The sequence below is a fragment of the Aphelocoma coerulescens genome, chromosome 2 (assembly GCF_041296385.1).
Source record: "Aphelocoma coerulescens isolate FSJ_1873_10779 chromosome 2, UR_Acoe_1.0, whole genome shotgun sequence".
NCBI classification, from domain to species: Eukaryota; Metazoa; Chordata; class Aves; order Passeriformes; family Corvidae; genus Aphelocoma; species Aphelocoma coerulescens.
This window is the reverse complement of record NC_091015.1, coordinates 23,151,680-23,176,173: the sequence shown is the minus strand read 5'-3', so window position 1 is coordinate 23,176,173 and position 24,494 is coordinate 23,151,680. Positions and strand designations below refer to the sequence as shown.

General features: G+C 36.9%; 1 protein-coding gene across 4 annotated transcripts in view; it reads right to left on the bottom strand.

Moving 5' to 3' along the window:
* The window catches only part of CDK14 (cyclin dependent kinase 14), a 334,987-nt gene that overhangs the window by 114,377 nt on the left and 196,116 nt on the right, over positions 1-24,494 (bottom strand). For all 4 annotated transcript variants that reach the window (XM_069006789.1, XM_069006790.1, XM_069006792.1 and 1 more), the window contains 2 exons: positions 22,472-22,592; positions 11,908-12,001 (listed from right to left, as the gene is read on the bottom strand). In XM_069006789.1, coding sequence (XP_068862890.1) covers positions 11,908-12,001; positions 22,472-22,592 — 215 coding nt within the window. The remainder of the gene's footprint in view (positions 1-11,907; positions 12,002-22,471; positions 22,593-24,494) is intronic.

Below are 24,494 nucleotides of genomic sequence, written 5' to 3'. Positions count from 1 at the left end.
AATGTGCAGGTTCAGGTGTTACAATGTTTCTGAAACAGTGAGGGCATTAATAATGAGCTCCAGTGTGATGGGTATGTCTGATGGATAAGAGTACTCTTCTTGGATGTCTAAATATCCAGCTGATTCCTACACTGAAGCTTATCAGAATTCCCAAATCAAATCACTTTTAAAAATGTCTAACCTTATCACTAAAATCCATTTCAAGCGATACAGTTCGAAGTGTGCCTCCTACAACAAAACACAGCATGATGCTTGGTGTATTCACTCCAAACAGCAGTATTGTGCTGCTACAAAAGAAAAGAGTTTTATACTATCCTTCTGAATCACGGGCACTGAACAAGCAAGTAGAATGAAAAATGGAAGTACAGAAATATTTTTTTCCTAGAAATGGGGGAAATGTCAGCCTACGTCTGATGGAGAGAGAGCGGCTATAAAAGCAGCCAAGACATTTTAAGTGGGGTCAGTGCAGAATCCCAGGAGTTACACATTCTCATCCAGAGGATGGTAAGATCTGTGGGAAGACAGGCTGAACAGAACCTGTATCCTCCACTGCAGCATAGTCAGCTAACACACCTCACTCAGAGCACTTTGGAAATCTCCAGTGAATTCTTTGCTGAAACATCTACCCATTTTTCTGACACTTTCTTTCTTTTACTTTCCTTGCAAATCCATTAAGAGGAAGGGGTTCGTTGCCCTGACACCATGAAGTACATGGCCAAACATTGAGATCAGAAGTGGGTTTTGAAAGACTACAGAATGTTGAGATGGTAAAATTTTCAAAAACTGGAAACTGATTTAACCATTTACTGCTCATTTAGCAGTTGTGGCCTTAACAAGCAGATGGCAGATGGCCTAAGACTTTTCATTTTGCTTATTCAAATGAAGGTGAAAGCTGGTGTATCTCAACCGGAAGAGGCAGTTTTAGAGAACCCTCTTGTTTGTTTTGACATTGGCACACTTGGTAACTTTGTCCATGACTTCTGAGCTATCAAAAGCACCATGCAGGAGAGATTAGGGAGTAGTCATCTCCTGTCTCCAATTAAACTTTAAGCCATCTGCAGGACAGCTGCAGTGGCAGCTCCTGCTCTTGGCAGCATTTACTTTTGGGCAAAAGGGAACTACTTCCCAGGAGCTGCTGGAACTGATCCTCTCTACTCACTGGAGAAGGGAGCTGAGAGGACTGGGCAGCATTTGGAGAACATACTGCCTACAGCTCCAAAATTAATTGAGGGGGCTTGCACTGAAATAATTAGTGATGAAGTGTGAGTAAGTGACAGAAAATTCTCAAAAGATTGGATCTATTTAACACCTAATGTCATGCTCCACATTTTTTCAGAAAAAGAAAATTAAAGCAATCCAGAGGGGGAAATGGATAACTAAATAAATAGGATACACAAATAAAAAAGAGAAAATTTGTACAGATATATGACAATGAGCTTCAGTGCCACAAGTAGTCAATAATGAGGGAGAGGAAGGGAAAGACTGGAGTTACAATTTCTTATCCTCCATCCCCAATACATTAAGGTCCACAGAAATTCATGGCCTGAAATACTGATGACACAAAGGCTGAAAAATGATGGGGCATCAGATACAACTGTATCAGTAAACAGTAAAATGACAACTTTAACTCTTTAACATGAGCAACTCTGCTGTTACAAGGTGTTTTGGACATAAATTTAAAAGATCTCACTGAAATAGAAGAAAGGGAGATGTTACACCAATGAAACACAGACAATCAACTACACAAGTTATCAGAGAGAAAAATCAACCTCTCAGCACTGTAGGCACAGCTGATCTCTTGGACTATGTGAGGAATGCAGATGAGCAGCACAATGTTATCATTAAGGTAGTTTAAAGGCCACAAAAACAACAAAATCGTGAGAATATTGGCAAGAATAAGATAATATAAAGGAGAAGTGATAGGACGCTGCACCAAAAGTACATTTTACTGAAAGTAAATGAAGCCCAATGAAGAGATGACTTTAGTAACAAACAGGTGTTTCACTACCCTTAGTTTTCAGCTACATTCATTGATCTGATTTTTTTTTATGGAATAGGGTATTGCAGAGTTTTCATGAAAAGACCAATTAAACAAACAAAAGGTGATTTTTCCTGGCTACAGTTTGAACTACTTTGAACTGCTGAGCAGCTGATAAAGTGATATGATGCAGTGAGGTCAGCAGGACTTCATCCCTACCCCTCCCTTTCCAAAAGGAAGGAGCAATACTAACACACTCTAGTAAGCTGGCTCAGCAGCATAACAATGTCATTAACCAAATATGTCAATCTTCAGACCAGAGCAGATTATACCAAAATGCACAGGATCTCCAAAATCCAAATTATTAAGGTCTCTTTGTAAGTAATTAGGGCAATATGTTTTATGGATCCACACCAAGATGGCACGTGAAGGATACTTAAAGGATTAATAAAATCCTTGGCTGCTTTCCCTCTGATTTTCATGAAGGGCCAGTTCAGTGATACAAAATTTATGTACTTTTGTTTCTCTTATAAGAAAAGTACAATTACCAGCTATTGTAAAACAATCACATTCAGGATACACAGATTAAAAATCCAAATATAATATGTTCTAAGATGAAAATGAGTTATAATTCAAATAACAGTTTTGAAAAAGAGACATAAATTTAGAATATTTTAAAATATTTGTGAAAGGAAGTAAGCAGGCATTATTCTAAAATGATACATCTTTCTTTATGATGTAATAAAGTTTAATCCAATTGAAAGCTTACAAAGTCAACTGATTTCTCACCTATCAAAAGATACAGAAATCTAGCTGTAATGTTCCAGTGTTTTTAGTAGATGCTAAAAATTTTCTTTGATTTGTCCTCATCGGGGTTATCATATTTATGTGAGAACATACCTACTGCACCATACTACATTCTCTGTTAAGAATTTAGCTTATGCCATTCTGCTCCATCACCAACAGGTTTGAGAGTTTGCACCACAGCTATTTGGGTCCTATTCTTCCCTGAAAAAGCACTGTGAAGAATTCTCACTATGGTCTCACAAAATATATTATTAGCTTTCTGTGATGTACTTGGAAACAGACCTCAGCTGCCAGAAATACTGCTACACAGTGATATACATGCACACTCCAAAGACAAACAGTGAACACAGGACATTTTTCTTCCTGCAACTGACAGCTGGAGAATCCTGTTTGCTTTAGCCTCCAAGTCACTTTAAATGGAGCGCTCAGAAGACTGGGGAAGGAAGAACCAAAGCACAAGAATAAAACATAATACTGCATACCTCAGAACCTTTTCTGTTTGTTTCACATTCAGACACTTAAGAATACCTACTGCATTAAGATCCTAGTCAGGTAATTCTCCTACTCTCAGTATCTTATGAGGCTTTTTTTTTACACTTTCTTATGTGCCAGAATACATTTCATTTCTATAGCCCTTTTTCTTTCCTTTTCCTACTTATCAGTACTGATTTTGTCAGCAGGATTTTCTTTTCTCCATGCAAGTCTCATAAGAAATGGCACCACACAAATAGTGGGCACACAGGAATTGTGAGAGACAGCATTGTTATATGTATAATTAAAACTTAACTGAGGTTATACAAAATTTTCAACATATGAAAATTTTATGGCTAAGTTATTCAACCATAGCCATTTAATGAACTAGAAAAGCAGCTGTTCTTCTCAAGGTGTATTAATGTTTGCTCCTTGAACACTTGAAGACTCTTGAAATCACTAAGCTTATATCAAAATTTACATTTATCTTATAGAAAGACAATGAGGATCAGCAGCTTGTGTAAATGATAGTTGAAGACAAATCTTACGGCAAGTGCTCAGCACCTTGCTAAATTAATACCTGGTCTAGGACGCTGATTAGGGAAACACTAAAACAGATATTAAAGTCTACCTTTATTCACATTAGGCTTACTGCAAATGGTACCTCAAGCATGAGCATGGGCTGAAGAGGAAGTTTCCCCCAGACACCATGATAGAAAGAGCCATTTACTTTTACCAGTTCTTAGGAGGGCAGAAGAAATCAGCTATTATTTTTGAAGTCTTTTAAAAAACGTGCAGACAGGAAAGACATATCAATCTTATAATTCTCACAACCCATCTCCAAAGTCATCATCTAAAACAGCCTAACATTGATTTTTAGACATTTTCAACCTTAAGGATGTTTTGACTTTTGCTACAGATCATAAATAACAATTTTGGCCACCAAGATGCTATTCAGAAAACTCACTTTTGGCAAGCAATGTGCAATTCAGACATAAGTAAAAGAAGAAAGGGAAAAGATTCAAGTGCAATGAACATTGTTTCTTTACTTATGAAAGAGAAAGCAAAGCAAATATTTGATGACTGATCATTTATTATCTTCCCTAGCAAATAAAGCCAGCGTACCAGAGTAAGTTGTTTAATGTACCTGTGGTTTTTTATAGTACAATATTATCTTGTAGAAAAAGTTTTTGGATAGCAGATCAACACCTCTGCTCAGAATTGGCTTCAGCTCCATTGGTAATATGCACAAATTGCTTGCAACTGCTTTTCTGTTCAGTGTCACCTGCATGCAAAAATGTTTGCAATTATAGCTCCATAACACATGTGGACACAACCTGCACAGAGAGGGATTTTGCATGGCAAAGAAGTATATTTCTATGGTGTAAGGAGCCAAAAAGGAAGGTGCCTGGGAAGATGTGAATCAGTGCACTGATTTACACCAGGTACTGATTTGCACCAGCTGAGTCTCAGCATATCTTTTTTTCAATGTATTGCCTGTAAACACCCTCTCAAAGGCTAGGGGCAAGTCTGGAAGAGAAACAATGCTTCCTTATAATTATAGCCTATTTCTCATTCAGCAACTGAAATATGGCAGAAAGTAAACATTGTGATTCCAAAGAAAACCACAAAGCCATTGTTTTCCACTGAACCATGTCTTAATTTGTTTTCTTTTTCTGATAGCAAATTACTCCTCCTCGTGTTTTGCACTACCAAGCTGATAATAAGCCACACTCTTGCAATGCCAGCTCAGCCACGCTCAGGGTTTTGCTCAGAATTAGGAGGCTGGACAGGAACATCTTGCAGGCAGATGACACCTATGTGCATGAGGTTGTGTGACTGGCTGGCCTGAAATCCAGCCAACCCTCAAAACATAAAGATGGGGTTACACATTAATTTACTATTTCCTCTCCATCTCTTCCCTCCAGCTACCAGCTGGTAGTCCCCCTGGCAAGTGTCCATAATACACTGGTGGATATTTTTATGACTTTAAACATGGATGAACGGGAAGTTGCGTGTCCCAATTTCTAAAAGAAACATTAACAGAGTGTGAGATGCATATTTTTTAAAGCCTCCTTTCCTAACACACATAGGCAATACTCCTCTAGAAATTGTCCTACATTTTTACAAGTTTGCTGTTTTTCAATCCTAGGCCGAGTTTGTTCGCCCAGTACCATATGGGTTTAATACCAATGGGTATAAGGCAAAGAACAGCACAGACTATAGGCACTCAGACACAGTGAGGATGGGAGCTCTTCATAAAAAGTAAATGCAAATTAGCATAATTTACCTTGTGCCCGGTTATATGGGGAAAAGTCTACTCATGTAGTGATTAGTTTCATGCACAAAACAATATAGTGCAGTCAGAGAGCAAAAATTGAGCTGAAACTCCATGAAAAGAAATTTTTAAAATTACCAGAATCCTTTACAAAGCATAAACACATAGAAGATTTACTTTGTTTTTTTAAGTTCATTTTAAAGGTTAATTTCTCTCTAACTTGCCTAGTTTAGAATTACTTTCATCTGAAGTTTGGCATAAGACATAAGGCCCAGAGAGGAACCTTGTAAAAGTGGTATCAGTGCAAAACCTGCAGGCAACTACAGTAAAATACTGAATAAGTGCTAACAACTTCAAAGAGAAGACCCACAGGTAGGGAAGCCTGATATTTATGTAATTAATTTTCAGTGGTGCTGAAAAGAAGTGAAATATTTTGCATGTTGTTGTTATAAAGCAGAGGAGAGGTAGATATATTAGCAGGATTGCACTATTCTCATTTTAGTTACATATTGTATAATAGAAGATAGAACTCAGCAGTCATGTTTCTACTAAATTAGTTTCAAAAACTCCCCTCATTTTCCTCAGGAAGTCATTGGTGGGAAGCAAAAAGAAAGATATGGGATGAAAACACCAACTTTGCCCTCTAAGCAAGAGCTATTTATATTACAACAGATTCATCCAACCAGAAGAATAGATGGCAGCATAAACACCATGCCTACACAAAATAAAATTTCAGCTCACGTTCAGCCTCACAATTATATCTATTCCATCAGAGATTAAGAACCTGTGTTTCAGAGCCAAAGTATTTACTGAGTGAAAGAAAAACATATTTTAAATAATGAAACAGGAAAAAAAGACCAATAAATGTGAATAAGTACCTGATCAGACTGATTAACTACAAAATCCAATGGTTTAAAGCACTCCTCCCTTGGGTTTAGCATTGCTAGCTTCCCAAAAGATGCTATTAATACAATGTACCAGAAAGCACATTTTCTTTGGGTCCATAAAAGCACTGAAAAGGTATTATTTCAGGCTTCAGAGGATGTCAGTGACAGGAAGTAAACCTTCAGATACAGAACCACATGGAGAAAGCTCTGCAGCTTCACAAACACCTATTAACATCAGTCATGGAGGAAACACTACTAGCCTGCATTACAAGACACTTCATGCTTGTAGTCATATATAAAAGTATGTGCACATATATATACCTATATAAAATAATATTGCTAGCCTTTTAAAACTTCAATAACAGAAGCAACACTTCCATTCCCACTGGAATTAAGATGTCATTTTTCATAGCTATCTCAAATGGCAAACTCTCATGAGTCTTTGCTGCACAGCTCCATGCAGAAAGTTGGTGTTTCTGGTGTTGCCCTTTGACAGATCAGACTGCTGGGCTCAACGGATGTATGTTGTTCTTTTTTAATTACTTTTTAATACCGTGTATTATGGTACCCAACAGAGCAATAGCATCCAATATCAGAGAAGAGTCCTCAGCTTGTTTGATATGTGTGTCAGGAAAGACAGAAGCTTCTGGCTGCAATTTCCCACTCCTGCTGTGACACACCACCTGCAGTGTGATGCTCTGTGGTGGACATGCTTCCCACAACCATGTTTGCAGAGAGAATGCCCATTTACAGACAAACCAGCATTTAAATGCCATTGTCCTGCCTGTGCAGAGAGCTACAAAGTACCAAGAGAACTCTTTGTACATTATTCCTGCAGTGAAATCTAATTTGCAGTGTAGTTGGCACCAAGGCTAAAGTTCAGGCAATGCACAGATTATTCCCTTATCGGGAAGGCTTCACAGCCTGGGAGGAAAATTCACTTTGATAAATTGTGGCTCTCAGAAAGCTCTCGTAAAATAGAAAAGAGAAGTACCTTTCCACTTAAAAAAAATCATCTCTGCAGAAGAAAAATTTAGCTAACACAAGAAATTCAACTCTGATCTGTTTTGAATCTGTTAAGAACAGCAAGTATAAAAGCACATGCTTATATAAAAATCAGAGCTATAAACAAGGTGCTATCTCCAGTGTGGCATGCACATGCATACTGCAGGTTGCTCAGTGTAATCAGCTTTAACACTCAACTAATTCATACTGATCATCACCAGATCCAAGGAGCTGTAAGTTTTCCATGGTACAGGACTACCTTGAAGGCATGTGGTGCAGCTTGAACTTCTAGACACAATTAAATTTTATATTTACAATGGCATGTTCTCCTTGATCTGAAAACCTCAAAGTTTGCATACAGAGATATGTATGCTAACAAATGATCAACAGGAATAAACTACTGATAAAGATCTTAGCTACTCCTTATCAGAAGTCAAATGATATTTCCCAATTTTGTGCAGTTTTATTTTGATTCAACAGATCGCCTCACATATTTTTCTTATTCTCATGGTTTTACTGCTCAATGTGCACTTGATCAAAGTTTCATCCTGTCTTGTGCATGTATTACAAGACTAAATAGGAATGCTAAGATTACCACTTCATGTCTTCAGTCCATCAGACTCAGCACCTTGCAACAAAACCCCAAGCTGCTTGTCACAGAGAATGGCAAAGCAAAACGTTTGCTGAAAATGATGATGACACATCATTAGTTTAATACTTTGAGGCAAGAGACTTGTTAGCTCTTACAGGCTGTAATTACAAAAACCAGCGACAGAGCAAGAGGAAATGGCCTCAAGCTGCGCCCGGGGAGGTTCAGGCTGGACATCAGGAAGAATTTCTTCACTGAAGTGGTTGTTAAGCACTGCAACTGGCTATCCAGGGAGGTGATGGAGTTACCACCCCTGGAAGGGTTCAGGAAGTGACTGGACATGGCATTTAGTGCTATCATTTAGTTGACAAGATGGTATTCACTCAAAGGTTGGACTCAACCCGAATGATTTAAAGATCAAATTCTGTGATACTACACTTTTCTCTTTTATTTACTATGATGCATTTCTATCCAGAAAGTAACCCCAGTTTCAATATGCAGGAAAATGCAGGAGCAAAGACGTAATAGTATACTGATTAAACCAAAACACCTCTGCATTAAGGCACTTAATTCACTGTTAAACCTCTTTGAAAAAGCAACCTACTTATATGTGTGATTCCCATTTCATTTGGTAAGCACAGTTTTTTTAAAAGAACTTATCAACACTTTTAAGTTTAGGCAGAAAAAAGAATTCATATTATCAGACTCGAAGTGTGACAATAACAACTTGCAGCTGCTTATTCATCAACATCTGTAAGTGCCGGTCTGATTCTGAGAACAGATAATTTGTATAAACCCTTGCTATTATATTGAGGCCTGTGGTTGCAATAGAACCTGAGTATGCTTATTAAAAACAGCTGCTGTAATAGAAATAGTGAATCAGTGTATATTACCATTTAAACACCCACAAATTGAATCAATAGAAGTCAGGAGAGACAAGCTTAAAGAGAAAAGTCCTTAAACAAAACTGAAAGATCAACCACTGTTCTTAATCTACTATAAACAATCACTTAATTAAGCTGTTATGAAACATAAATAAACATCATTCATAATGAGGAAGAAACATATGCGTTTGTCTGTTGCATCTATTTTTGCTATGTAGATATGTGAAGAAAGCAAGCAGTAGAGATACACAAAAACATTTAGAGAATCTCTGACTTCAGCTTGATAATCACTGAAACAATGTACATAAAATGTGTTTTAATTTCATTTACATAATAATGGGGAGTAAACAATAGGAAATCAAATGGCCATTTAAGATTTTTAAACTGTTATTCCTGTTAAATTTTATTCACTTTTCTTGGCTACTATTTCTTAGATTTTTCCACTTTCCTACTACAATGTAACCAATTCCCCAAAAGCTGCAACCTGGCTCCTTACACACTAAGGACATGTAGCTATGACTAGTAACAACAGCAACAGATATTACACAGATTAATATTCCTTTTTGTTGCAAGTTGTGTACAAGGTGTGAACAAAAGGATTACTGAATTAGCATGAAGGTGGACTGCACCTTCCAGGATTTTCAGAAGACAACCCTCTGTTATAAGAAAACCGCCACTGGTGGATATTGAAAACATGAAGGGTGGGAACTCTTTCTGGAAAAGTCTTTTATTGGTTGATCCGTTTCTTTCACAGCTATGTAAGTGCTCATTGTGTGGGAGTAAATCATATTAGTTATCTGGTAAAACAACCTGATTAATTTTGTACTTCAGTGCTATTAACTACCATACTATATATGTATGATTCACTGGAGAATTACTGAATTTAATCCCTATGTTCAAATACAGAACCAAACAAGAATAATTCTTTGGTTTATAACTTTTAAATAGATAACTTAAAGCCTTAATGATGCTTAGAGTACATTAGGAAGGCACCCACTGAAACTATTTAGCTAATGGTAACTAGACACTTCCATTAGAAAGCCTAATTAATTGGGATTTAAAATTAACTCTGATTTACAATGGACCATAAAACTATCCAGACCAAAATGTTATCTATGTATTTGATGTTTTGCAAAAGACCAAATTAAAGAAAGATTATCAATAAATTATCCCTTGTTTTTTCAACACTGTTCTCAGTATTTGCAACTGCAGTTTTAAAACAAAATTTTTAAAAATTGGCAGGCCTCAAAACTCATCCTAGATTGCATTTATCTTGACATTTTAACACACAAATAGTTGTGAGGATAGAGAAAAAAACAGAAGTATACAAAAGGATTACAAAAGGCATACAAAAACAGATTTATATGATATACCTATCACTATCACTTTTTGCACTATATCTCACAATTTCATATGATAAATTGCAAAAAAGGCCCTGCTAAAGGAAACACCTGATTTTTGCTGTTACAAGTGCCCTTAATTTTTACAGCAAAAACAGTAAGATTTTACTGCAATAAATGAGATGAAGTCTCAAAGAGGAATTTATTCTTTCAAAATTTCATGTTCTATAAATAAGGAGAAAATTTCAAATTAATAAATAATAAGTATAATAAGTTCAAAAAGCAAAAGCCGGAAACTGGCTCAGAAGTTGCTAGCTTAAAATACACAAGCTGGCAAACAAACAAAGCAATGAGACACATCACAGGAACTGCTCAGAACTGCTGCTCCCAGTCTATGCTGCAGAACAGCTATTCTTTCATAGCACAGAATTTTCAGGGTATTAGCCAAAAAGGCAGAATAACAAAATATTTTACAGAAAATTAGTTATATTTATAACACAATCAAGTAAGGCCTTGTTTTACAGAGATATTTTTTTATGAGTCATTCCTAAAAGCATTTGCTAAATTCCCTGATGTCCCAATAAAAGAGATACAGCACAAGCAAGTCTGAGTAAAGTGAAGAATGTAAATTTTTTAAACATATTATGAAAGACTTTCTTTCTCTCCCCATGGAGCAAAAAAGAATACCAAATAAATACTCTGCATTTGAAATAAATGACTGCTCACAAAATAACCTTTGAAAGTAAGGGTATGCTCATGTTTCCCTTCTAAATTTGTGGTCAGAAGCAATCCAGAGATTGACAGGTTAAGGTAAGACACTGCTCCTAGGATACTTTCCCTGATGACCACCCAACAGTAGCAGGGCTCACTCTGGCTCATCTGGGTGAGCAAAACCATTTCCCTGAACAAACCCACTCCACAACAGCACAGCTCCCAGGAGGCATCAGAGTAGATATAAACCTTTATTTGGAGACAAGAAAAGTTGCTCCTGAACCTTTTGTAAGGGAACTGCCAAACCCTGAGCACAATGGAAGAAAGAGCAAATGCAAATAAAATCCCAAGCAAACAAAACCCAAAAACCACAACCCTGAGTAGAAATATATATAAATTATGATTATGTTTGAGACAAATTGCCTTTTCTTTCACTCCCAATGTAGATGTGTCATCAGTGCCTTTGAGCAACCCACATGAAGGCCCTAACCAGGCTGCAGAAGCAGTAGTCAAGGACCCCTGTTGAACCTGAGAATAAGCATGATTTCAGATTTCCTATTCTGTTTCTCACCTCACTTTCTAACTTACTTTTCCTTTATATATCTGTATAACAGAAAAATACTTGGCATTAACACTACAATATCAGTAGAATATTAATAAGGCCATCCAGAGTTGTCCTCTGCAAAGTGAGGATGACAAACTGGCTGGATTTCCATTGCCTTACATTTGGAAAGCTTTTCCACAATTGCATAAATGTCTCTGTTTTTAAAAAAATACTAGGTGAAAAGAATTAGAAACGGAACTTTTTACACAAATATATCAAGTAAACTGTATCTAGCTTGTGGACTGGGCTTCTGATCCTGGGCTCTATCAGTACTTTAATTCCTAACACAAAGAAATATGTGAACATTTATCAATTGATCCTTTGTTGTCTTACTTCAGCAATAAAGAACTCACCAGAAATATTCTTTCAAGTTGATCTTGAATGTCTTTCATTCCTGGAAAAGCAGCGACCCCTTGAATCATTTCTACAAAGATACAACCCACTCCCCTGCAGAAGGAAAAAAATAAAGGCAATGTTAGAAAGATTTCTTGCAGACCAAAAAGCCAACAACAATGCTTTTGTATCCTTTACCAGCACTTAATTTTTTTTTCTTAATTGATGCCAGGTGGAAGGACAGGCATGTGCATTTGCTAAAATCAGTGTATACAAAAGAACATTTCTCAGGTGTTTGAAGACAAGTGTAGAGGTAGCAGGAATAAGGTTGGTAGGTGTTGAGACCAATAAAGGCACAGCTGCTGATTTCTGTGTTAGTGCTTCCCAAGCATAATCATCATGCTCCCAAATAAACTCTGGGGATGTGGGAGTGACAGTGAGTTAGCACCCTTGGGAGAAGCTGAATGGGGACAGAATGATGACATGGAAGCATACTGGCAGGGCTTAGCATAGGAAGAGAATCTGGGAGAAGGTGAGTAAAAAGGAAAAGGGCACATGGCTGCTCACAGTCACTGAACTAAGCTACAAAACTAAGCTAACAAAGGCTGGTAACTTGCTTGGACTTTCTTCTTCCCTCTTCCAGCATAAATGAAAGAAGCTCAAAGCCCATAGCTGCTGACCCCATTCCCCAGAAGCTCTGGCTCAGAGGTCCTGCACTGAGTTGAGAAGCCATGGGTTCCCTCCTTTCCCCACTGTGACAGCCACCTCCTTTGCAGCTCCTGTCCTTGGTTTCCCACAAAACATACTTCACATGAGTCCCCCTCATCCCACTGAATTAAGCCAGTGGCAAAAGTACTGGGAAATCAGACTGTAAAAATATCTGAGGCATACTAACTACAGCACAAAGAATGGATTCTCAGAGGTTAAGGAAAGCTTCTGTGACTCTATCTCAGATTCCAGATAACCTGTAAACTTCCTGCATCTCAAAAGGAAAGCAAATTACAAACTTGAACTGGTATCTTTTCTGGATGAAAACATCTCAAGAGCTGCTTGTTCCCTCAGCAAAAATAATTTTAAGAGAAAACATCTCTCTTGGCTATCAATAGGATGCAGAATTTGATGATATACTTCAACTTCTTCAATTACATTTTTCTGCATACATTTTTCTACAACTTTCATATGCAAACACCCACATATCCCTTACAACCATGTCTGTGTAAGCAACCACACAAAAATGCTCTTCACTCAAAGTAATAGCATGTTCAAATCCCCAAAACATATATCAAAATGAACTAAGAATTTCAGCACTAACTACACTACCACCTCCCCCTAAAACTGAGAGTTTTGTTTCTGTGTCAGAAAATCCCAGCAATAACCTCTCATTTAAATTTGTTTTTAGAAGTAAATTATTTGGAATATAGTAATTACATACCTTTTCATGCTTATGCATCATGATGATGCATTCAGAAAGCAGCATTTAATTTTAGGATATGTGTGCATATATTGGCGAGGAAGCTATTCTAGAATAAAACAACTTAATGAAAACAGGTTGCACATTTTCATTAAGACTGGAGCTGAGTACTCATAGATGCCACTTAACTAAAAGCATCAGTAAATAACCCATGCTTTACTCATCTCTCAGGCTTTGATAAATACCCAATAATGAAACGATTTTACATTCCAGGACAATGAGGGTTGATAGTCAAATTTTTTGAAGAAGAAAATTAAATGTACATCGCCATTTTCTAGTTCTACAACCCAAAGGATGGCTATATTAAGTAAAGCTTCTTGTTGGCATAGAAAAGTGGAAGAAAACTTTGGAAAGCACAGTTGTGGTCAAATTTTAGAATAAATCAGGTGTTCATAAAAGAGAGGTTAAAATTTATGTTCCATATGCTTCTGCTGGCTACCAAATGAACTGAATTGATTAAACTGCCATTCATCATTTACTCTGGTTAGTGCTTCATTAGGCACAGATAGGCACAATATATCTTAGTCAAATACTTATAAACAGTACCAGCATCTCTGGCAAGGAAAAATTCAAGATTTCAGCCAAGAGCCATTTATTCAAGATAAGCAATAAAACAATTAAACTTAGACTAAAGAAAAGATGATAGTTCTATTCTTGCAACCAGAAAACAGGCATCTGATTAAACCAGCATTATCATTTGAGAGCATATACAAATCTGCAGGGAATCTTCATCTAGCTGTTTGAAGTGCTGTAAGGGCAGCAGGAAGATTTTGCCAAATTTTGTATTGCTTTAGATTATTTATAAATTTGTCCACTTTTAGTGGTTCTGAGAAAAGTATGAGCAAAAACATCAAGTAAGAACAGCAGACAACACTGAAGAAAAATTTCCTCCTTGGAAAGAAGAATCCTATTATATCTCTTGGACTCTTGTGCAGCCTAGAATTCCATTTAGTCACAAGAAGAAATAAAACAGTACTGGAGTTAAATAAACACCTAATACAAAAATCAAAAGGGTATGATAATCACTGGGGAGAGAAATATAAGCAGCCTTCAATATTTGAGCTGGAAGACTGCTGTTCCCTTCAGCCCACTTGAAAATTAAGCTTATGATTGGTTTCAAAGGTTATGGTGTTCAGCACATTGACAAATAAGTCAATAGAAAGAGAAGTTTAAGTGAATACTAAAAAAAGGGAGAATAGTAATACAGAAAAAGTATGACACTGAACTAGGAAATGGATAGGAAATACCCAGAAAGCCATAATAGCACATAAAGGCTTCAAGAGGGCTGGATGGTATTTTAGATATCATAGTGGTATCAGTGAATCTTAGGATCACAGTAAGTAGAAATCTGTCATAGGATTCCTGCATTGCAAACTGTAACTGTGAACGAGAAAAGAAATAAAGCCTCTACAAGGCCTTGAAATTTTGTCTTGTTTTTGTAGACCTCACAAACTTTTAAACAGTTTAGAGGTGGTTTTGAACAAAGCAAAAACTATTTTCATGCCAGAAGAACTGGGTTTTGAAGAAAATAAGAAAATGATGTCATTCTTGGCTACAAGAAAACCCAAGGGACAGGGAGAATGTGATGACTCTGTATTTAAAATTATGCAAAATAAAGGATAAGGAATAACTGATCAGGATTTTAATGGTTCCCAGAATGGTAGGTAGGTCCAAAATAGTGTAACTAGAAATAGCAGAATGCCTTTAGGAAACAGAAATTTTAGGGTGAGTGTTAGGGAAATACAATTAATAACTGTGCTGTACCCCAGCCTCCCAATGGACTTGAAGCACAGTTACAGTCATGGAAAACTAGACAAGTTGAAATACTTAAGAATATTCTTCAGGAAATAGACTTGCATTAGCAGTTGAGTGGATAAGATGATCTCACACATCACTCCCATCTCTAGTTTCTATGATGCAAAGAGTACTTCTTAAGATATGAAATAGAGGCTTTAATGTGCACACATGTGCAAGGGTCTGTTATTTAGGTAAATTTGTCCACACTCAGCATACAATGACATTTTCAGGAAGCAGGTATAAATAATTTTTGGACAGAATAATATTACCTTAATAAATTTCAATGTATTCAGTTCAGATTTTCCTACTCTCTTTACAGGACTTCTGAGTTTGGACAAATAAGCCAAATGCTGCAATGTTGTTCAGAGACCTTTCCAATGCAATGGTATAGGATAAACTTGCAAAGTAAAAGTGACAGCCATTTAATGCTGAAATGGGTGGTTTACTCTCTGATGACAAAAAGCATGACTAAACCTATTGCTATACTGATGAGACCATACGTGGCCATGCCATCTAATATTGCTCTCCTACTCTCCTGCTTAATTTCCTGGGACTCTGGCTGTCACCATACAGCCTTATACAGAGCATATATAAGAGTTACTAGCACAGCTGAATGGCTTCTCCTGCATTTGAATTGACATAGTATATGAGCCTGTAAAAAGGAAGTTGAACACCTCGGGAACGTGTTTTTTTTTTTTTTTTTTCTGCACAGCTTTTATAATTCAGAAGGGTATTCCCTTAAAATTAACTTGCTTACTGGTGAACTGATTTTATATGTTTAGCTTAGGGATTCACATCCTGTCTCTGTGTAACAAAGATCCTTATTGCTGCAAGAATCTCCAGCATATATGTACTTGAATACTGTTAAAAAAAAAAAAAAAACAAAAAGCATAAAAGCTTTGGTAAGGCATAATACATAAAAGATCATAAGGGATGATTCTTTCAGTTAATATTATGATTTTTCTTGATGGAGTCATAAAAGAGACTAGAGACACACTCCAGAATGAGGAGCTGCTTCCAAACCAACTTTTAGTTTATACTTAAATCAAGAATATAGAAACTGTATGTTTTGAAGTGTTGAATATTCTGCCTTGAACAGATCTGCTTTGTAGCAGGCTCAGTGCAGGTGATAATATTCAGCATGGCCTTCACAGTGAAAACCTATGCTGGGTCTTCACATAATATTTCTGTCTGGTCATTAAGCCTGTTTTCTGTGTGCAGGGTTTGGCTTCAGAGGGGGAAGGCATTTTACAACAACAAGTAATTGCTTTCAGCAATCCCCCAGTGAGATTTCTGAAACTCAAAGGAACAACAGAGTTTTCATTCAAGCTTCCCAAACCACACACTGTTTGTAATGTTAAATATATCAGAATTAAAAACCAAACAGACAAACAAACAGAAACACAAACAAAACCCCACAAAACCCACACACATTCCCCTTCAAAATCCCACTGTTTTATTTTTTTATGGATTTGTCACCAAGATGTAATACTGGAGCATATTCCATAAAATCTTAGTAATATGCATGCTGTAAGGGCACAGAGATTTTTAGCCTGTCTGATTTATTCAGGAAAAAAAAGGTCATGTTCCTTTATCATCCTGCTTATGAACACAACTATGAAAACAAATTTTGGGGGAAAGGAATGTAAAGCAAGGGACTTTCTTCTCCTTAGCTGACAAAAATCTGATTTATTTCAACAGGGGCAGACTGCCAGGATACCCACAAATGCTGAAGTTGGTTGGAATTTGTCTTTTGTGACCACTACCCTTTGATATATAAGAAATAACATCTGATGGATGATACAGTCTGATAAAAATACAGTGGCAATAAAACAAACAGATTGTAGTTCGCACGTGAGAAGTAATGAGTGAATCAAAATTTCCCTTTCATGATGACAAAAACCATTAAAATTTGTGCAGGAAGCATATGCAATGAATGAAAACTAATTTACTTGAGAGCATGATAGCTTAAGGTTTTTCTTTACAGTCACACTTGAAGTAATTGTAATTACAAGACAATAGAGTGATCATGTTCTTGCCAGTGTCACTCAATACCTAGAAATAAAACCTCCAGAAATTTTTTCTCTCTGTAGCAATGCTCAGTTTCTATATTAAGAAATGCTACATTCATGAAGGATTAAAATCCACATGATGCCTTTTTGTAGGATTCTTTCTATTGGACTCAATCGTTCTGTAAAAGCAGAGTCAAAATAAGCTCAAGACAATACTCCTCAAACTTGAGCAACATTTGGCCAGGAGACGTTTTCTTGTTGGAAATATCTTCATGTTCTTTCATGTTCCTCCTGGTTTTCTTTTCTGCATCCAGATACCTTTAAAATGTACTTTCCTTACACACATGAAATTTATTTCTAGCAATGAAAAAGTAACAGCAAATCTGATGTTCTAAATGGATAAAAGTAGTTTTCAGATAGGAACTGAAGTGCCCTTCCCATAACTACAGACCCAGACAGTTCCTCACTTCCTCACACATAGCATTGCTAAGAATCTGAGCCTATAGAATTTTCCAATCAAAAGCTAATTCAGCTGATAAAACTTTTGAAGAACTCACTGACAGCAAGAGATATTTAATTAACAATACCTTTATAGTTACTGCAATATCACTTTAATACCCTAATCCTACACATTAGCATTTCTTTGGAGTGGAAGTCATAATCCTGAGAAACATCAAGGGCAAAAGAGCTAATTTCCCCTACACTGTTTTCTCTCTCAGGCCCCAAGAAGTATTTCTTCAGGGCATACTGGGACTACTACTCTCACATTTCTCTCACCGCAAACTGTTTATAGGAGAAACAGGATAAAGATGCCTTTGTAATGTCCCCTGAGTAAAAACCATAATTTGGTGCACTTGTGTCTAAGACAAAATCCATTTTTAGGTAATAAATGTCTTAATTACGGTTGCAGATCTTCATTGGTCAAATACTCATGAAAGCATGCATGGAATTACAGTGAGCACTCAAATCCACATTCATAGCAGGCTATGTGTGAAATGTGGTGTGTTCCTGAAAAATACCATTTCTTTTTCTAATAATAGGATAGAAAAACTCCGTATGAAGAGGTTTCGCTAAATTAAGCTAAGATTTGAAATCATATATAACAACCCAGTAACAAAGTTAAGTGAGAGGGATTTAAGAAGCAATTTTGTAACATTTTACTGATCTATTTTTAATTTCTTTCTTCCTCAGTACTAAACATAGCTGATGCTAGTTAATAAAAGGGAATTTAAAATATATCCCAGCCCATAACTGCTTAGGTTACCTGTACTTGACTAAGAGTGTATTTTTTTAAAAAACAAAACAACAGGATATGCAAAAAAATTGCCAGCTGTTAGCAAACACAGTTTAAAGCCAGCTGCACTTCAAAATAAAATATCCCTAGTGACTTCTTGTAAGCAACCCAGATGCAGCAGCAGCACATGCATTACCAGAATCAAATAGATTTAATAGCCTGTTTAAACTGCTTCATTTACTAATGCTATACTCTTCCTATAAGGAACAAATAGAATAGGTTAATTTGGGGATTTTTTCTCTATGTTTCTGTGTTACTTATATATGGGTTTTAGTAATCCATAAACTCTTTAAGTGTTAAAGTCTATTTTCCTTGCATTGACTTTCAAAGCACTGTAAAATTCAAGGATTAGGACAAGTTACACCAGAGGCAATGCAAAACCATTTTCCTAGCTACTAGTAAGTCCTCATCAAGAGAAAAAAAAAAAAAAAAAAGCTATATCAAGGGTTATCACAACTCTTTGATGCAGTCATGGGTTGTATCATACATTCACATAATGCTGCTGTATCAAACACTGTCAGCAGTAAATGACAAAGCCCAACACACTGATTTCCATCACCAGCCTGACACCACTATTGCATGTACGTCTTCATTAATACTGTTTTATTGCCAGAGGCTATTTAAAAAAGAATGCTGGAGAATGTAACATTGCATGTGGATCATCAGCTCTTAGTTACTATTCTAATTCTCTGCACCAGCAAATGAAGTGTAAAAATAGCCCGCAGCCTCTGCCACCTGCTTCCCAGCCACTGTCCAGTGGTTAATATTTGGACTCTTTTTTCATGCAGCTGGTCTTCCACTCAGTGGGAGCCTCACTTTCTGTTCCTGGGGAACCACCATGAAATGTCATTTATCATGGCTATAGAAAAAGCCCTGTGACTTTATTTTTTTTCTCTTCTGTAAATAGAGGAAACAGCTGTGCTTTCTACCTTAACATTATTTAAATATTTAGTGAAGTGGCTGCCTAGTTTTGTCATCATGTAGATCATCAATAATGACACAGGAGAGCACACACTATCTGCCATAAGGACATAATGCCAGTAATTGCATAAAAATGCTAATGCTACAAACACACTTTTGATAACAAATTACTAAATTATCTTGGAATCTGATGGTAGACAGGTTTCTCCATGTCTCCCTTCCTCCCACTCAGGGAAGCCACTAAATGGCTTTAATGTAATTAAGGCTCAGCTCTGTCCAACCATTGTGTAAGCACAGCCCCAAGCCTGCCTAAGCCCCAGCAGAGCTCACTGTTAAAGGTGCCAAGTCAGCACAAGGGACCCTAACACGCAGCTACGCCTCTCGCAGTCAAACTGGAAGTGCTGTCTCAGATAACCCAGCAAAGTACAGAAGTAAAAATCCACAGCTCTTCTGTCACACACAGTACACATTTGCTCTCATCTGATTTCTGACGTGGCAGGGGCTGAGCCTCTGCACAAATTGCTGCCATGTGAAAGAAACCCAGGTGCCTTTTTCCTAAGCTCTTCATACTTCTTCAGTTTGTACAGAGAAGAAAAAATATTGCAAAGGCTACAAATTGCATACAAGAGGAATATGACATTGTTTTTCATGTGAAACAGAACACACCACCTCTGTCCTTGAGCACCTGGATTTTTTTTTAGGCCTACATGAAATGCTCTGTGCAAGAGAACATCATTTATTGATATCATTAAAGATGTAACTATTGGGTTCTTCCCCAATACTCTTGTGTCATTTTTGTCAGGAAGAAAATAATGACCTGGATTGCTGAAGTAGCATTTTAAGTCCTTCCCTGATCTTCCCTGCTGCCCATGTAATTTGAATATAAACATGATTATGAAGGATGTGCTCAGTCTGCAGGCATAGTAAATTTAAAATGCTTTTAATTAGCTACATGACTTAGTTGTTATTACAGGAACACCACATATTTTGATTGGACTTTCTAATAGCTCTTTTACTAAAATCATCATTGGGGGGAATGTTAAAAGATCTATTTTTGACAAGCTATTGAACTTTGGAGTGAACCATTTTTTTTGTGGAAAAATTTTCAGCAATAATAAAAAATGTGTTAAAATCCTTTGTTCAGTTTCACAGTGCAGTGTTTTTTAAATTGGGAAAAATTACAAAAATTAATTTTCAATGTTGCTTTTAACTAAAAAAAAGCATTTTAAAGTGCTTTTTGAGCAGTTTTCCCTATTAAAACATGAAAAAATTTCTTTAGCTGTTTCCATATATTCTCTTTGTAATTTACAAGTTGACTCATGTATGTGCAGACATACACAAATACGCGTGACTCAAGAACTGAACAAATGTAGAAGCAACTATGAGAAGATGAGCAGAAAGGACAATTTATCTCTCCCAGCTATTTGCATCCTCTGAGTCAGGTGTCCTGCATGACCCCAAGCAAGCTGGGCTTCTTGCTGAGGGTGTCTGAGGTATTTATTACTTGAAACAGAGGTGATTGTAAAACATCAGGAGCAGATGGGCTGCAGAGATTGCATGCAACCTGTGAAGACACCTGGTTGAATCTGGTATTTAGGAAAACAGGACAGTTTTAGGATAGATGAGAAACTGACATGCAGAAGGAAATTATTTGAGATCTGTGAAGTTGAGAAAGGTCTGAGGAAAACCGGACAGTTAATAACAGACAATGCTGCCTTTGCCTCTCTGGCACACCTGTGATATCACACTGTTCACATCTGGAGTTTCTCACTCTCCCTTTCCTGCCTCTCAGTTCACCTTCCCTTAGAGCTCAGGGAACTGCAGCAGTCAGGGCCCAGTCATACTAACCACTCACTTCAGTATTAGATATTCTAGTATTTCTACTCCGTGACCCCTTCACATGAAATAATCCTGTGACTTCTAAATCATGCCCCCAGGAGTCAGGATTTACAGGAAAACCTGTTTTCATCCCATAATCTCTGATTTCAGCTGAGGGACTAAACACAACCTAGTCATGCTTAGTTCCCTTCCCCAGCAAAAAGATATTCCTGATAGTATTATTGTTTCAATAATAATGAAACAATTGCTGCAGTTGCAATATTACACAGCAAGATTACCGTAAAAATATTATTCACACACCACATGAAAACATAACCTTATCTTACAGTTACCCCTAGATTTTAATATAATCATAATTCTAACTTTGTGTTGCCTATATTAAAGAAAGATAATTCAGTGAACCGCAAAAAAATTACTCTATTTTTCTGAAAATTCCTTAGTATAATTTTTTCTCAAATTAATGAATTGTAAAGGTTTAAAGAGTTGAATATGCATTAAAAAAAACCCAACCCAACCCAACCAACCAACCAACCAAAAAAACTCAAAGCAAACAACACAAAATCCAAACATATTCCAGAGCATAAAACTTCCTTTGTAAGGAAGAGGATTTTTTTCCATATTTCAGAATTTGTACAGATTACAGAGATCCTGTCACCTTAAAACCTACAGAATAAACAAAGAACCTCCAGCTTGGTTTTTAACAGTCAAAAAACCAAATACCTTCCTTGCTCCTTATTCAACACAGGACTGAATGATGTCAGAGCAAGGTGATATATACTGTACAAATCAAACTACTGTTCTAAACCTGCAAGTCTAAATAAAATCTGTAGGTTTAAAAGAAAACTATTCAATGATATTTACTGCTACCAAAAGAGGACATTAAGAACTGAGGTTTTATGATCACAACCAGAGAATTCTGGTTTTCCCCTTGCTACAAGTGGGCATAGTGAAAGTCTATCTTTTGCAAAATAAGTGTCATATCATATAAAAGGACCACACTAAGACTACAAAGTCAACCAATAACTCAGTCTCTTGCAAAGCACCAATGAGTGTAGTATCAACAGCAGGTGTCATCTGCCAGCCAGTGGGGTGGCAGGAGGGGATTCCTTTAGGGAGATACTGCAGGAACCACACGTATCACTACACATATGTTTTTTAACCTGTACCAATAATCTCACTACATATTTGGTTTACATGTCTGAAAAAAACAAGAGCTAAAGCATCTACAGAATCTTGTCATCTGTACTTACCACATGTCAAGACAGGTGGAATATTCTGTTGATCCCAGAAGGACATCTGGAGGCCTGTACCATAGGGTTACCACTTCATTGGAATATGTATGACTAGGAACTGATTTAGCTCTTGCAAGACCTGTGGGGTAAACACAAATAAATCCATATAAACAAAGTGAAGAAATAGTTTGCTGTACAGTTACAATCTAAAAGGATATATGAGCACCTATCACGCAATGGGACAGCATGTTGCAAGAGTATTTTTCTTCTAGAACTGGAGTATATTACTTAATGGTAGCATCTATCATTAAGTACCTGGCTAAACAGAGTTGTAAATACTATGAAGGGATAATAAAATATGCTTTTCATCATGACAACCACAAGCCCAGGAGAGATGCAAAGATGTACTGTGGTACACCTAAATAAAAGACAAATAAACAAAGATTTTAATTGCCATTAACTGCTCATCCTCAGGCATCCATATTCTTCCATTTCAATGTTACTTAGAAAAAGAAAATGAAAAGGAAACTGCCAGACAAATGATGCCACAGATGAGATTTGGCCTTTTAGGGAAGCCTAAGGAAACCTTCCACAGCTTACACTGCCCAAAGCCCAGCCTGCTTATTCAAGTTTGCGTTTGAAAGCTGTAGACACACTTACACGTTACCCTTCAAATAAATATTAATATTGCAGTAATACAGCAGAAAATGGTATGTGAAGAATTCCTTTCTCTCAAGAATTGTGTATTGGCAGTGCTCCAATTTCAGAAATCATTTCAATGAATCTGTGGCCTACTAAAGATATAATATTTACAATGTTGTCTTTTAAGCTTGTCAGTCATTTAAAATAATTCATATTACTGCACAATCTATGTAGAGATCATCATATGCTAAACCCAGAAGTTTACAAGTATATTTCTCCTATAGAGGACTCTCTCCTCCAGAAAATGGAAAAAGATCTTCAGGGCTAAGGTGATTATTCCTATCATGGGCCTGCAAACGCTTTTTCCAAATTATCTGATCCTAGCTACTACCTTGAGAACATCCACTCCCTTGCTGGGAACACTGGACACGCACAAGTAATGGAAATCAGGCGAATGCAGCACTGGGTGCTTTTTTATGTCTTCCTGAACTACTAATTTTCCTTTCAGAAAACAAACGGAATTACTACAACAGAAGGTTATGTTTTACACCTTACAGAAACAAAGAAGCAAAAAGTCATACACTCAGGAAGAAATAAGCAACATGAGAATTCCCAAAAGAGTGCAGATGAGAGTCCTTTGCCCCTTTACTCTTAATACACTGGTAAAGCTATTTAAGAACATTTACTCTCAGTGAATATATCTCCATAGCAATGATGGCCAATCTTGCTAGCAGATTGCACTATCAGCTGATTATAGCAATTACACCAGTGTAGGGGAATAATTTGAATTGTATGCCATGATTTCTTCTTTTAAAAATTACATTTGAAGCATGAATATCTATTTTTTAAGTTTTCAGTCCTCCATTTCTTTAAGGTTTGTGCACCTGTCCATCAGCTTGACGAACAATCTGGCTTAAAAAGACAATCCAGGGTTGGCCAGGTGCAGCCTCAAAGAGGCTAGAGGAGAGGTCACATCATGTGTTTCACAGTGTCCCTGCCTCCAGATTAATGGTTTTGCTTCTAGGAAACCAGAAACCACCAAAAGCTCTAAGTGGTGAGCAGTTCTTATTCCTGGCACACAGAACCTTTAACAAGCCTGAGTTTCTGTGCATCTATATTCCATGTGACTAAACTGAAACAGCATTCCCTGAAGTTGTGGATATGGACCTACTACTGTTAAGCAATATAAAAATTATGAAAGGATTTGAGAAGTCTAGATGGTGAATGACTCCATCCTTTTTTGCCTGTCTGAGCCTTCCCCATTAGTCTTGTCTGAGGAAGACTGAATTTGGTTGCAAATTCTAATCTTCTACCAAGCTTTCATAAGAGAAGAGGCATAACCAAGCAGGGGAAAGGCTTCTTGAAGAAGCCAACAACATCATGTATTTTGGGGAAAACT